The 15,483-nt window shown below is 39.5% G+C and overlaps 2 protein-coding genes across 3 annotated transcripts; both read left to right on the forward strand.

Annotated features, from left to right (window-relative positions):
• The first annotated feature begins 2,198 nt into the window (after positions 1-2,198).
• Positions 2,199-8,587, forward strand: LOC108675128 (iron-sulfur protein NUBPL). The gene is made up of 9 exons (XM_018163114.1): positions 2,199-2,418; positions 2,752-2,890; positions 3,414-3,542; positions 4,028-4,067; positions 4,996-5,180; positions 5,748-5,821; positions 5,978-6,095; positions 7,209-7,306; positions 7,616-8,587. Exons 1-9 carry the CDS (start codon positions 2,329-2,331, stop codon positions 7,709-7,711), a joined length of 969 nt encoding a protein of 322 aa, XP_018018603.1. The 5' UTR covers positions 2,199-2,328; the 3' UTR covers positions 7,712-8,587.
• A 731-nt stretch (positions 8,588-9,318) lies between these two features.
• Positions 9,319-13,088, forward strand: LOC108675130. Of its 2 annotated transcripts, none has more exons than XM_018163117.2 (2): positions 9,319-9,341; positions 10,428-13,088. In XM_018163117.2, the coding sequence occupies exon 2, from the start codon at positions 10,464-10,466 to the stop codon at positions 12,417-12,419; it is 1,956 nt and encodes a 651-aa protein (XP_018018606.1). In that variant the 5' UTR covers positions 9,319-9,341; positions 10,428-10,463; the 3' UTR covers positions 12,420-13,088. The 2 variants fall into 2 exon arrangements, with proteins under 2 accessions (XP_018018606.1, XP_018018607.1); XM_018163118.2 differs by lacking the exon at positions 9,319-9,341 and adding an exon at positions 9,342-9,397.
• Positions 13,089-15,483: the final 2,395 nt, after the last annotated feature.

Genomic DNA, 15,483 nt, shown 5'->3' on the forward strand with positions numbered 1-15,483 from the left:
TGACTCGACAATTTCCCCAAAACCTAGAAATTTATTCACTTCAAAATTGCAAAAATTCTGTTCAAATTCAATGACCTCTGTCAGTCTGTGCGTGCTGACCTCGTCAAGTGTCAACGGGCCAAAACATTTAGATCGCCAAGATCAGAGGTGTCCGACAAGTTTACCGCCTTCCCCCCCCCCCCCAGGGCCCCTTGCTCCCGGCTGGACCTTCAGTAATCTATGTATACAGACACCTGTGAGGCTCAATTTTGGCACGGATACTGTAACCAACTGGGCTGAGAATCTTTTCCTTTTTTCTATTGCTTTGCTATGCCAAATGTGTTTTTTTGTGTGTTGCAGATTTTCAGACTTTTAAATGACTGCTAGTGCTAGGCACTAATTAGGTAGCCTGGTCCCTGCCTCCCTGGTGGCAATTTTTTCGATTTCGCCTTCGTTTGCGAGTTATACGGATAAACAGAGAAAGTGAGAAACGACTGACATTTTTGAGGCCAATTTTTAAATTCGCCTTGACAAAGAACTGTATTCATATAGCCGTATAACTCGCAAACGAAGGCACAATTAAAAAAATTGTTGCAAGATAGTGAAGATACCTAGCCTAACCTAGGTAGGACCGTCCGACCGTAGGACGTAGGGTCTAAGTAAACATTACTCATTAGCTTAGGTACCATTGCCTTATTGGGGTCGTCGTCATGTTGGAAGGTTCGAGGTTAGAACTTAGGTTTGTACATTCAAAGTTTCATTCAAATCAGTTCACTTCAGTCCAGTAGTTTGTGAGAAATTTCTTGATCACTGTCAATTTTGGCCCAAAACTCATGAATGGAAGTGAAATAGGAAAAATTTGCAAACGAAAGTTAAAAAAAGTGCCATGAGCTAAACATCACTGTTTCTGTTGGGAGGTTAGGAATGTATATTCAGAGACATCAGAGTTTTGTTCAAATTTGTTCAGTAGCTAGAAGAAATTTCTTGGTCAGTGCAAATGTTGCCCCAAATTGCCATAGAAATCAAGAGAAGGTGAAATGAAACAAATTTTCCTTAAGATAAATATCACCATTACCTACTAGAACAGAACGGTCAGAACCTGATGAATACATGTACCAAATTTCATCAAGCTGCATTTGTTAGTTTGGGATTGGGAGATATTCCTTGGTCGCTGAATTTGGAGACTGGCTGGGAGAGTCCTGATGTAACTTTGTCCGAGACCTTTTAGATTTGACCTTATACTTTAAAAAAGACGCAGACCTTCAAATTTCATGCTGTATCATGAAAAAATTTTTATTAGCTGAAAAAAATTAAAAAGTTCTTGACTTCATGTTGCACTCAGCAGTTAACAAAAAGTTCAATTGATACGTATGCACTTAGTTTCACTATAATCCTTCAAGGCTAAAACATTAGGTTATACATGATTACATGTCATCTTAAAAAGCATTAGGCTTAGCAATGTACTAAAACATTGGGCATGGTCACCTTTGCCTCCCACCCTCACCTCTCTCAACTTCCATTCCTAAAGACCCCACTTACATGATCACATCATCCCATGATCCCCATCCTGTCCCTCAATCTCCACAGATTTTCAAAATATCTCTTCACACTCTTTAACATTGCCACAGTTGTTCTCTCTGACAGACCCATTGTTCTCTCTGACAGACCCATGCAACAAATCATTTTCATCCACTCTTCACTTGTTCTCACCTCCCTCACCTTAATCTCACCTCCCTCACCTTAATCTCACCTCCCTCATCCAGAATCACCTCCATCATAGACTGACCCTCACTCTCATAGGCCTCAGTTGCCTCACATTCCATGATTCCATCAACAAGTGCTCCACAGTTTTTTCTTGTCCCAATCACACATAAGGCATTTGCCTTCCCTCTTTTCATTTCACCTTCCATCATTCCACTGACCAGTGACCATGATCATGAGTACAATTCAATATATATTTCACTATGCATGATGGTACCATGGCTGAAATGTGGAGAAAAATTGAAAGTATATATCCATACAGCTCCTGCTGCCTGTAGCTTTGTGCTAACTCAGTAAACTGTGGACATGTGTGGATGCTTTGGACAGTGCTTAACTGGTGTGCTTAGTATTGTATTCCTGGTAGTTATCAGATGAAATCTATCAGGACTGAGCAGTCATGTGGCTTGTTAATACCGGTATAGGTACTGATTAACTTGCTTTTTGGTCTCTTCTTTCCAGCCATCTGAAGCATAGAGAGAAATTAGATAAAATAATTAGAAAAGTAATGAACTATTCAATTGTATGTTGGAAGAAGAGTTGCTACATTAGAACCAGTTCACATTGAACAACTCCTATGTAAATTAAACCATGAGGAATTTAACTAGAAAAATCATGCAGGCGGAGTTTTCTCATGTTGGTATTTTTATTCCCAGAAGGTTCAGCCATGAAAATAATTTGGTGAGTTAAATTGAGTGTGCTGGTTTTGTAATTTTGAGGATGGCATATTTTGGAAATTTGAATTTTTTCTGGGCAGCCAAATAAATTGAATTTATTGAAAAAAATACTAATAAAATTGCTTGATACTTGAGCCCCTGTTTTCCTATTGCCAATTACTTGTATTGAGGGTACAATCACTTGTCTTAAGACTTATTATTGTTCAGTTTAATGTGGAAAAAAAACAAGCCAACAAGGTATCTCTACAAAATGAAAAGAAAAACTTAAAACATGTAATTTCTTTGATTTTTAGGAGCAATGCTCCCCTTAAGGTAAAATGATTTAATTTGTTGGCAGGGCTTGGGAACGGATCTTACTGAGCATCAGAAGAAAGTGATGAGTCGGGGCTTGCCAAAGAAGCAGAAGCTCAGAGGAGTGCAAAATGTTGTGCTAGTGGCGTCAGGCAAGGGAGGCGTTGGTAAATCTACCACAGCAGGTACGTATATGTATAAATGACTGATAATTTTCTCAGTATAAATGCATCTGAATAATTTCCAGTCATTGTTATTCTAATTTCTTCCATCACATTATGACAATATTGCTTTCAGTTCCAAACTATTGAGGTGTGAAATTTCCTTGAACTCTTAATGTATTATTAAAGTAAGTTATGTACCTATGTGCCTCAAGCATTTTGGCTTTGGTACTGTTATTTAGTGAAAAAAAAATCAGCAGTTTTTCCCTTGATAGGTAATCAATGTTGATCATTAAAATCCAATGCAATGTTAAGGTCTTTGTAATATTTATGGCTGCTGCTAGTATTCTGTAATTTATTAGGTATCACTTAATTGAAATTGGTTGTGTGTTGCATCAAGTTTGATGGCAGGTTGAAATCTTATTACTCACACTCAACTAATTTAAGGGTAGGTATATTCTTAGTTAAGAGATAAAAAAACATAGTTTCTTGTAATAACAGTTATATAATATTTTATTTCAGGACTTAACATTGTCCCATCTTGCAGTTAATTTGGCAATATCTCTGAAGCAACAACTTGGCCATGAAGGCATTGGTCTGCTGGACATGGACATATTTGGGCCATCGCTGCCTATCATGATGAACCTTCACAACATAAAACCTGCTCTGAACAAAGGTGCCCAATTGATGTGCTTATGTTACATTTCCTTTCATGTATTACATCCTGAATGTTTTGTGATATTTGGGCATGTTAAAAAACCCTATTTTCATTGAAATTCCCTCAAATATCAAGTTTCATTGTTGTTTGTGTGCTGCTTATTGACTTTCTAATAAAATTTTTATTATAATATATTTTGTTATAGTATACCTATACAAAGCTTTGCTCTCAAATCATTTTACTAAAGCCAATTAATTACAAAAGAATAACAAGGGTTTAAATTGTCATCTTCATCCCATGAACATTATTTGCTACTTGAACAGGTTTAAAGTGTTTCCTTAGCTTCTAAGACATTAAAATTGTTCCTCTAGATTGTAGATTTCTTTTACTTGGATATTAATTGACATATCTTTCCTAGCTTTACTGATACAACAAAAGGTATACTTGACATTCTTGTGAGCTTGTGGATCTTGTTTTATTTAAAAAATTATTTCTCATTGCAGATAACCATATGTTGCCCCTTGTGAACTACGGAGTTCACTGGTGAGTCTGTGAGTATCAAGTTAGTGATCAAAGTATATACCTACCACTTGATTCACATTTTATTTTTGTTTAGTTGCCAAGGTCTTTGGAAGTTAGTGATCCATAACTACTGTGGGAGGAGTAATGTTGCAGATGTTGCAACTAATTTTGTTTATCTACATCAGTTTAATTATTGTTCATTTTTTTTTCTTTTCCTTAAAACTTCATTTCCATCAATGAAATATATATTAATGTAAGCAAATAGCATTTTGAAATGGTATAGTTTAAAAAGTTTTCAATAACTGCCAATTTATCTTAGCTATAACTTTTTCCCACCTAGAATGATTGTGGTTTGCAGGAAACAGACTTCTGTTCCAATAATAATTTGACTGGGATGATTTCTCTTAAATAGGTACCTACCTTAGTTGTAAAAAGTTGTGTAAATATGCCAGTTAGGACTGGACTGGTGTCTCCATGAGGCCAGTGCAGCACTCTTGCTTGGCTGCCTTGCTAGCACGACCACCTATCAGCATCAATATTTCCTAACGAGGAGATTGTGGCACCCAGCGTAATATTCAAAATAACTTCAGTCTTCTATTTTATTGCAATATTTTTAAGTAATTATTTGCTTGGAGGCTAATAGGAGACCATAAATTTCATAGCCTTTCTTCGGTATATGTACTGGTCAGTTAGATGAGATGGACCACATCCAAAAAGCCATCATTGAAAAACCCTAAATCTATTTTCTTATTATGCTTACTTGTCAGTTGTTATCAAAACTGCCAATACTCACTTCATGTCATAATTTGCGCCATCCATACTGAGCAATTTTCCAGTCTCTTGTTGATGTATTGAAGTCCTTGCATGGTTCAGATGTCTCAACTCTCTGCATACATTCCATGTTAATGTGTAACTAGCATTACAATGACAAAGCATGGTTGATGTGCAGCATGTCCGTGGGCCTGATGGTGCCGGCAGACGCGGCGGTGGTGTGGCGAGGCCCCATGGTGATGTCTGCAGTGCAGCAGTTACTACTGAGGACGGCCTGGCCGCCCCTGCACACCCTGCTGCTCGACCTGCCGCCCGGCACCGGCGACGTGGCGCTCTCCGTCGCCCAGCTCGTGCACGTCGCTGGTGGGCTCTCTACTGCAGTGCTCAGGGCAGGGTTTGATCCTGTGGAGCAGGTGTGCTGATGGCGGGGGTTTGATCTGCGGAGCAGGTGTGCTGATGGCGGGGGTTTGATCCTGTGAAGCAGGTGTGCTGATGGCGGGGGTTTGATCTCTTGCAGCAGCTGGGCTGAGGGCGGGGTTTGAATTTGTGGAGCAGGTGTGCTGAGGGCGGGGTTTGATCCTGTGAAGCAGGTGTGCTGATGGCGGGGGTTTGATCTCTTGGAGCAGGTGTGCTGATGGCGGGGGTTTTATTTGTGGAGCAGGTGTGCTGATGGCGGGGGTTTTGTTTGTGGAGCAGGTGTGCTGATGACGAGGTTGTAATTTGTTAAATAATGAATCATCGATCATATTATATCGTGGCTCTCCTAAAATGTGGCTCGAGGTCGTCATGCAAGTGTAATTAATGGGTATTCGTGTTGTTTACATAGGTTCAATTTTATTCTCAAGATTCAATATATCTAAACTTTCTTTGGTTCACTTATATATATGTGAAAATATTTGGGGAGTTATCACAAATGTGTTTATCCTCCAGGTGCGGTGCTGGTGAGCACCCCGCAGGACGTCGCTCTCGCTGACGTCAGGCGAGGAGCTCAAATGATGCACAAGGTGAGTCGCAGCGTCCACGCATCTTCTATAATTGCTCCTGTTGTACCAAGCAGCTTATCATAATAAATCATAGGAACATGATAGTGGACTTTAGCTAGATTGTAAATCGATTACAAATAAATTGATGCCAGCGTAATGATGTTGCCCTCATTGTAGGTGGGAGTGAAGGTGCTGGGAGTGGTGCAAAACATGAGCCTCCACCGCTGCTCTGCCTGCGGCCACACCGAGCACATCTTCGGTAGCGGCGGCGCAGCCCGCGTTGCGCAAGAGCTTGGTGGGCCCATGGGTTATTAGTTCGTTGTGTTCTCGTTCTGGTTTATGCGTTGGTTGTGAGCTCACTCAGGTTGGGTGAGGATGTGCTGTAAAATTCTCTTGGCAGGTCGCTGAGCTAGGTTACTTTTTAGCGCATTTTCTCATTTATGGAAAAAAATGCACTATTGTGCTCGCCATGTCCGTCTGTCTGTCTGTCCGTCTGTCCGTAAGGGACCTCAAGTTTTCGTCGACGAGAAAATGCGCTCTCTGTCACTCACTGCAGTGAGTACTGAGTTATATTTTTTCTTCCAATCGTCTTGAGAAAGTGACCTGGTTTGATTCTTGGTGTCGTTATGTTTCATTGTTATTGTTTCGGTATTTGCAATTTATCTCCGGACCTGATTTTGAATTTTGTGGAGGGCTTTCTTCTTGATCTTTCTCATTACAAATCCTATGCAATGGTAACTCAAAATGAAATGAAGTACTATGAATGAGTGGTGATTGAGGTTTCAATATCATTACATATATGAAGTGTACGTACATTTTTTTCTGGACTTGATAATTCTTTAATACATGGTTTGTGTACATAGCATTGATTTACCACTCAGTGTCAACACTCAGTGCTAAGTAACACTCTGACTCATGTCTAAAGGGCTTAATCGCAGAGTTTGTGATGCATGCTCTTTAAAAATTTTGTGGAATTCTGCGTTACCAAGGAGCTTTGTTCTGAACCACGCACTGCCGAGCACGCGGTACCTGACTACGTGTTTGTTGCACTTCGTTTGTCCTTGCTTATCCCCTCGGCTCTTGGAGACACTTGCGCCATTCTTTTTAGCGCATTTTCTCATTTATGGAAAAAATGCACCATTGTGCTCGCCATGTCCGTCTGTCCGTCTGTCTGTCTGTCCGTCTGTCCGTGACCTCAAGATTTCGTCGACGAGAAAATGCGCTCTCTGTCACTCACTGCAGTGAGTACTGAGTTATATTTATGTGAGTACTGAGTTATATGTACCTATGGGCAGGCCATGTGAGACCTTTCGTCCCATGTGGCTGACGAAAGATTTTGCAGTGATTAGGTCTTCAACCTCTTTGGCGATGTTGATGACGTTGAACTTACAATCCAACTGTGTTGCAGGCGTGCCAGTTTTGGGCGACGTGCCCATTGCCCTCAGCATCAGGGAGGCAGGCGACACTGGCTTGCCCGTGGCGGTGGCCCGCCCTCGAGGCCCTGAGGTGAGTGACGGCTCCTGGTGGCAGCCCGTAGCGCCCTGAGGTGAGTGGCGACTACTGGTGGCAGCCTGTAGCGCCTTGAGGTGAGCGATGGCTCCTGATGGCAGCCTGTAGCGCCCTGAGGTGAGTGACGGCTCCTGGTGGAAAAGTCTTAATTATCATTTATTGACGTTGTCGAATTTTTTAGTTGATGTCGTGAAGCTTGAGAACAGAACTAAGGTGTTGTCATAGTTGAATAGAGAGTTTAAGTAGTCTCAGTCCAAGAATAAGTTTTAAGTATCAAACCTACAGCATTTCGTTACTTTTTCACAGGCTGAATGCTACAGGACGATTACCAGCAATCTCTTGAAGAGGCTGGACGAATCTTCCATGCCTCCTCAACCTCCAGTTCCTTCCGATGGCTGCTGATCTTAACATGGATTGTCTCACGCTTATGCAACATGTTTGACGTCCCAAGACTTTTGATCTTGTAGGATTGTTGTCTAAGAATATTTGTGAACATTCTTAATTTCATTGGCTGTCGCCCGATTTATATTTTCTTCCCTCTTTGCCTGTTGACTCGCTACATTTGAGAGTTGCAATCCCCCACTTGTTTAGTGCATGTCTTGTACCTTTCCATTAGAATGAGTTACTCCCAATTGTTGATGCATTTATTGTTTGTATATTCCTACCCGAAAAAAATCTCCTAAAATAACACGTAATTAGCGTTTTGCGTGGAGTCATAATGTACATATTTTATGCCTTATCTAAGATTTGTTAGATCTTCGTATATTCAGCTCGCATTAAAAATCTTTATTAGTATTGTCCTCATTCATCTTTAAAAATTATGGCAAATGATTAATTTAACAGTAATTTTGCTCACGCTGGCTGACCATTCAAACAGAAAACGAGAATAATGCGTGAAATTGCTTATGACGAAATTGAAATTTTAACAATTTTTTTAATATCTGTGACGGTTGTCCAATTTTCATTGTGAGCACTCGGAGGTCTTCACTGGCTTCAGTAGTAAATCATTTCCTGGATCATCTCGGTGGGTAAAATTTTGGATAGCAAAAGAAAATTGTTGGTTTTTATGCTTTAATATATTTTTTGTCCGTGCGACCCAATCCTCTATACATGTTCGTTTCATAGATGAAATTTTATTTCTATTTTGGACGATGTTGATTTGATCTTAGAACGAATTAGTTCTACTATGCGAATTGAGTTCAATAGAATTGAAGCGAATTCATTAGAAAGTAAATGCCATGTCGTACTAGAGAACATGTAAATATAATTATTTTTCAATTTTGTATGTTTTTTCCTGATGTCAACTTCGTAGTTAAAGAACACGTACAAATAGTTGTGGATAAGTGCATATTCAGACAAGGAAAAGTAGTTCAGTAACAGTGAGTAGGGTAATTTTTCTAGTCTTCATTGTTCTAAGATTGATGAAGGAGCAACTATAAAGAATTTTCAGGCAAGTGACTTCCGTTTAAAGTTCTTAAATGAACTGAATTTTCTAGCAATAAACCAGAATTTCAACTAACTATTAGTAAGGAACTTCATGATAGCGAATCTTAGTTACAGGCTTCTGTTCAATTTCTCTTCATGAAAAGATTTACTAGGACTTACACTTACTTAAAAACAATACAATGAATATTATAATATTCATTAGCAATATAAAATTATTATATTATAATTAATAATAAACAATATAAAACTTACATTTTTTCTGTCTAAGCAGATAATCATCTGATAAAGTAGGGCAAAATTCTCGTAGCCAAGAATAATAATGTCAGCATTTGAAGTCAGTTTCTAAGTGTATGCAAAAACGTTGTCATTCAACAAGTTTGTTAAATTTTAATTGGAAGAATCTAAAAAAATTTGAAACGACTTGCTCGTTATAAAGTTACTAATGGTAGATTAAAGAAGGTACGCAGAAAAACGCGAGAAACGTATTTTGTATGGTCACAACAATTTGACGATTATTCACGAGAAAGTGTTTGCCGTTGTCTTCTACCGGTAACTCTTTGCCACGTCGCGCAATTGACGAGTCGCTGTAAGTACTACTCTCCCTCTGGAACTTCTAAATTTTCAACTAAAGTAAAAAATAAGGTTAGTTCTACTTAAATTTGAGAGTTTAATACAGTTGAGAATATTTATTTTATATTGCATTGTTTCCTAAGATCATATTTTTTTAAGACCATGAAAACATAACGTGCCATCATCATGCCATTTGGATTGTAAAACCAGCAAGTTATTACGTAGTTGGTGCCATAAATAAACCTGGAACAAGTTTGAAATTTGTTCAACCAACTTTGAACGTAAAAAAAAATTTAAATAAAAATTATGTTGTCAATGATACGTAGTCAATAAAATAACTTCATTCATTAGATTTCATTGGCATATAAAAATATCATACGAACGTTCGAATGAACATACGAATACGAACATACGAATGGTTAGCCAAAAATTATTGTTAAAAACTTATTTGAATTTTAGTGTTCACCACATTTCATGTAGCCAATTAACTTATAGATAGAATTAAAATAGTCTCTAAAATACCGTTAGAAGCAGTGATAATTTGATTATTTCAGCAACATCGTTTATAATCGGGTTCAAAGTTTGCTCCGATGATAGTACAAATTAGAACAAACTAAAGGCTAAGTTAAGCCGTCAACCTTGAACTATAAGAAATGTTAACAAAAATTTCGATTGCTACTAAGTGCTATGACTTTGCTGATTGAAGATTTTAAGTGCATTGAAATAGATATTTCTTGCTTTATAAGATAAGGATGTTAAAATGTTAATCAATTTCTTACGTATATAATCAGATGAACACCATTTAAACAAAGGATCAAATGATAATCTTCGCAACTCGGCATATGTTGCGTAAATTAGTTTTTGTCGATGAAAATACTGCATTACAGGCTGGTGGATATACGATTCAGTATTCTATTACTGTTGAGATATTACAAAGTTGTTTAAGTCTGAGTAGAAATTCTAATGTAATTCTGTCAATATAGTAAATAGATCGTGTCTGCCGACGACATAAGTACTGCGGGGGATTCAAGAATCATTGGCGCTATAGCATGCATAAAACACCTTTATAAAAAATTCTAAATTAAATTTTTACTTCACGCAGATTTTCTGAGATAAGTCGAAAAGAAGCAGGAGATAAATGGCCAGTCGGCAGGTGCACAAGCTGAGACTCGACAAGTATGTGTTCATGAAGGAGTTCCTCACCAGGGAGTGGCTGGTCACAGACTCTGAACGCAATAACGTCGACACAAGAGACAACGCTTCCATCGACGCAGTCTGGGATTCGTTCCAGCATTTTCTCGAAGTAAATGGCTATTCTCCTGATTTTTGCAGCAAAATACTGCTGGGCAAGCTCCTTCGCGAGGCTGGAGTCGAGAAGGTTAAGCGAGGCCCGAGAAAACAACAAAAATTCTACTACTATCCTCTGAGACCGGCTGCTGGATCCAAGGCATACGAGATAGTGGCTAATAGCGTGGAGGCGAGACATGATGCCTCTGTTTCGTTGCGACGTCGCAAGAAAGTCATGCCTGAGTATTTCACTATCCGCTCGGGGAGTCTCGGCCATGTGTCCGTTGGAGTGCTTCACGACCGTGCTATAAGCCCTGAAAAGTATGAAACTAAGGTATTAAGAAGAAGCCTTCTTCGTAAAGCAGCATTGTCCGTTAAAGATAAGGAAGGAAAACAAGTTGACGATTATTGTAACCAGGCATCTACGAGCCAAAATTACAGCCGTCGGGTTATTAACAAAGTGGAGACTTTCACGCATCACTATTCAGCTGATGAGAATGACCTACGCCAGCAAAGGAACAACAGCTACCACAAGGGTCACGATTGGTCACCAAGTAACTATTCACGGGAAGCTAACTTGGACGAGAGTCCTCCTGCAGATGACTCGATGAATCTCAGTGCCCTTGTGGCGCAATCTCTCTCCCGACTTTACGACACTGAGCCTGGGGAGTCGTGCTTGTCAAATGCAAATTCCGGACTGACCAACGGGCAGGAGTTCTATGAATCGAGCGCACAAGCAGAAATTATCCAATTGCAGAAGCTTTTTTGTGTAACTGAGCCGGAACGTAACGAAGAAATTCAAAATTATGATTCATCAAACACAAGCCCTGATGTTCCTATTGCCAGTCTACCTCACAGACCAAGAATGTACTCTAAGAAGTGGCAGCGAGGCAGAAAAGGACCAAATGCCGCACAGATCATTTCGCAAGAACAATTCAACGAAATAATCAGACAAGAAGTCATGATCAGGAAAATGCAGTCAAGAGGTCGCGCTTTCGAATCTGATTTACCTCAACGCATCGGAAATCGGAATAGACGTCTCAAAGTAGAAGCCAAACCGCAACGCAAGCATGGGCAAAAACCTACTTATTTCGATGGTAAACAAAATAAGCGAGAAACCAAGAAACACAAAACGGCTAAGATCAAACAAGTCAGCAACCCGCAGTTTCTCTCGACTGGAGAAAGTTCCGTGAATATCAATACCCCAATAAAGGTAGAAGCAAATTGGGAAACACCAGTGGCTTTTAAACGGCCTCGAGGACGCCCAAAAGGGTCAAAAAACAAGAAGAAAAAAACATGTGAAGCCGGAAAAGCAGAAGAGAAAGCCGAAGAGATTTATAAAAAGAAACCAAAACAAGTGAAACGACCTTCAAAATCAGGCTTCAAGCATACGAAGGGAACGATCGGCGTTCGATCAGACTTGAATGTGGCCTCGTCAATCCATCCCATCGATGTTCCGGAGATGAATCGAAACGATAATTGGGATGACGATGAATTGCGGCCCATGCACACAGCTTGTGGCAGATCGCTTGCTAAAAGTCTGATCGACTTAGAAAGATTCTACGAGACGGAAGGCTACTCGTGCTATGGACCAAGTTACACGTATAACAGTATCGACCAGCCGCCGCTGCAACAGAACGAAGACAGTCTTGTGGATTCCCTCTACGAGTCTCCCATGCCGCCACAGTCGACTTATGTGCCGTCGGTAAGTTCAGAAGCTGGCGGTTACTTAGAACAGCCGCGGGATTTCGTAGAAATGCGTTGCATGAATCCTCACGCTTGGAAAGTTGCTGCGGATTCCGAGTAATCGAAATCCGCTACATGTGGATTCTCGTCCTTTTTTACGATGCATAAAAAGTTAATTTCGTTGAGACAGCATCACTAAGTAACTTAGTTTTCTCCATGTAGCTTTCGAACGATACTGTTGCTAGCCTTATACCTTATTAATAATGCCCATTCAAGCGACATTTACAGGAAAGAAAATGCCCTGAGCGGAGTTGTATGTGAAAGGAAAATATTATATCGTGTGTATGATCTTCAAATGACAGTCTCAGTGTCGCAGTATTGTATAGCTACTAAGATCGCTATTATCAATGTAAGAGGCAATCGTGAAAATGTGCCCTGCCTCAACACATGGTTGAAGAGGGAAATTTCTGTAAGCTTGATTTTTCCAAGTTCTGTGTGGACTAAGTCATTATTTGCCGTTTTATTGTTCGTTTTCTTTTCTGTAATAGACTTATTTTCATGTTAACAGTATTGTCAGAGCACGCATTTTGTATACGCTGCTAATGATAATATTTTTTGGAGAGCATAATATATTAAATTAAGAGTACGAAGTTTACTCTCATGGCACCGGGGAACGCATTTCTGATTTAGCGCGGTATTACATTTAAAAGAAGGAACTATTGTTGTTGTCGCGGATATGATGAGTAGTCAGAGCAGAAGGTAATGATCTTATTCTGTGATATTAAATATATTAGTGAGTTATTTAATTTGATAAAGTCTGTTGATTTAATGATATAATTTATGCTAGATTTTACGAATATATCACTTTATTTGTGTTCAATTTGATTTTATCTGCAAGAAACGTTACTCGTTATATTTTACGACACGAATGTCCGTTCTCGAAGGGAACTATCATATATTTTTCGTAGCCCACGAAGCTTTGCATAATATAGTGTTATAGTTGCTGTAATAAAAAAAGCCTTATAAATCATTTTCTTTTCCCTGCAAATTTTACTGTCATTAAGAAAATCATGTTCATGTTGAAACCTGACCCTCCGATACGTGTACGGGACTGCGTACTGCATCATAACTATGCCAGCAGCAGCTTCCGGCCCGCTGATATCAAATAACGAGGGTACAATGCGTGTACAAGGGAAGTGACACCAAAGGTCCGACAGAAATCCGTTTTGTGTCCATCATTCACTGAAGCATTCTTCTTTATGTTCATGTTTCTTGCGGACATTCTGAAGACAAAACATCAATTGTGCCGTGTATCATTGTCAATCATGTACATGCATGCAACAAATGTATGAAGAGAATGATGTTGGCCGTGGTCATGATGTGGTGTGAGGTCGTGGCACATCCAGCACGACAGCGCACACGTCACAAGAGAAACGCGTTGCTGACCAGCCAATAATAATTGGTAGGGAATTCTGTAGCGTTTCTCCTAGAGCAGTTGGTGGATGTCACCGAGTAATTGGGCCAATGCAGCTCTCAAAGGCAGCTGTCCTCAATGCTCGATTTCAATAGTGTTACGCAGTATTCTATTCAACATACACTAGTTTTATGGTGAAAAACTTGATGGGAATAAATTTTGGTTTTATCATAACATAACATAGTGATGTCGGCGCTGAAGAGTAGGCCTGATGTGGCCTGTCGCAGATTTTTGTACTTTTCTGATTTGTTCACAGAAGAGCTGAAAACAGGTCCTCCGACCGGAATCTTTTCCAAACTGACGAATTTTTAAATAGCTACTGGACTTGCACCAGGTTCAGTACGGTGCTAGGCCTTCACCTAGTGTGAAGAAGTGTGCCCAACTGTGGAGGTTGAGTGGGTACATGCTACTCATGGTTGAAATAGTACTAGTCTTACTTACCCATAAACATCAAAGCCTTGCGGATGTCGTGTATTGTTCTCTTTACCTATGATTCCTTCTCTAATTTAATTACACATTTTCAACGTCCAAATGCCCATCGAGAATCTGATGCCATAAAAGAATCAGATTATATATATTCTTAAGTTTTCATAAGTACGCCATCTGCGTTATATAGTTGAAAACACGAAACTGAGGATTCAAATCACGATATTTGACAGGCTTTAATCGCTCGTTATTTGCAGCTCTGGAAGATGAATATTAGAAATTTTTAGCTATTAGGGACGAATTTTCTGAATCTGTTCGTCCCTACTATGTTGCCTGCAAAAATGCTAATTAAATACGCCATAAAATTTCATTGACGTGCTTAGAATTGATTATACCGCATATCCATGCGGGGTCCATGTGAGAAGCGCGGCTGCAAACGTTGAACTCTCTTCGCCTTTCATGGAAAGTTTGTGCCACCAACTCTGCATGGGTTTGAACTGCAAACTGAAGACATAGTACTTCGATATATGCTTTCGTTGACAGCCTATCAAACCAAGTAATTGAAACTCGTGACTTATTTAACGAGTTGATACTAGAACAATGGTTGTATGAGCCGTGCAGAGAAGTTTCTATCGCTTGCAACCTGAAATTCTTGAGCTATTATGTTGTTCTGTGTTAATTGTTATTGGGCTCTTGTGCACGGATACAAAGCCCAAGTTTAAAGCTAATTCCTCAAACTATGCCTTTCAAGAACTGGAAGTTCGAATTATATGCCTTTCAGATATAACTTCAATGACAAAGAATGTAATTTGTCATTGAATGCTTTACTTTCATGCATTCTTATTTTATCATCGCTTATGGGCATTACGACATCATGCTCATCAATTGAACATATCTCAAACTCCACTTAAAAAATATAACTCAGTACTCACAGCAGTGAGGGACAGAAAGCGCATTTTCTCGTCGACGAAAACTTGAGGTCACGGACGGACAGACGGACAGACAGACAGACAGACAGACAGACAGACAGACAGACGGATATGGCAAGCACATTAGTGCATTTTTTCCTTAAATGAGAAAATACGCTAAAAATGGTATCACGTTACTAGCCTCTGTTTGAAAATATTAGTAAATGGTTTTCTGCCTCTCAAATGAATGAATACAAACATATGTGAATGAATGAGTGAATAATAATAAACAAGTCGCGTGATGACTTAAGACGGACTCGTAAATATTGCTACCCGCTTAATATAATTTGTCGTGTTGCTTCCATTAAAATGTCAAG

Source organism: Hyalella azteca, unplaced genomic scaffold (genome assembly GCF_000764305.2).
Source record: "Hyalella azteca isolate HAZT.00-mixed unplaced genomic scaffold, Hazt_2.0.2 contig14284, whole genome shotgun sequence".
In the NCBI taxonomy this organism is placed as follows: Eukaryota; Metazoa; Arthropoda; class Malacostraca; order Amphipoda; family Hyalellidae; genus Hyalella; species Hyalella azteca.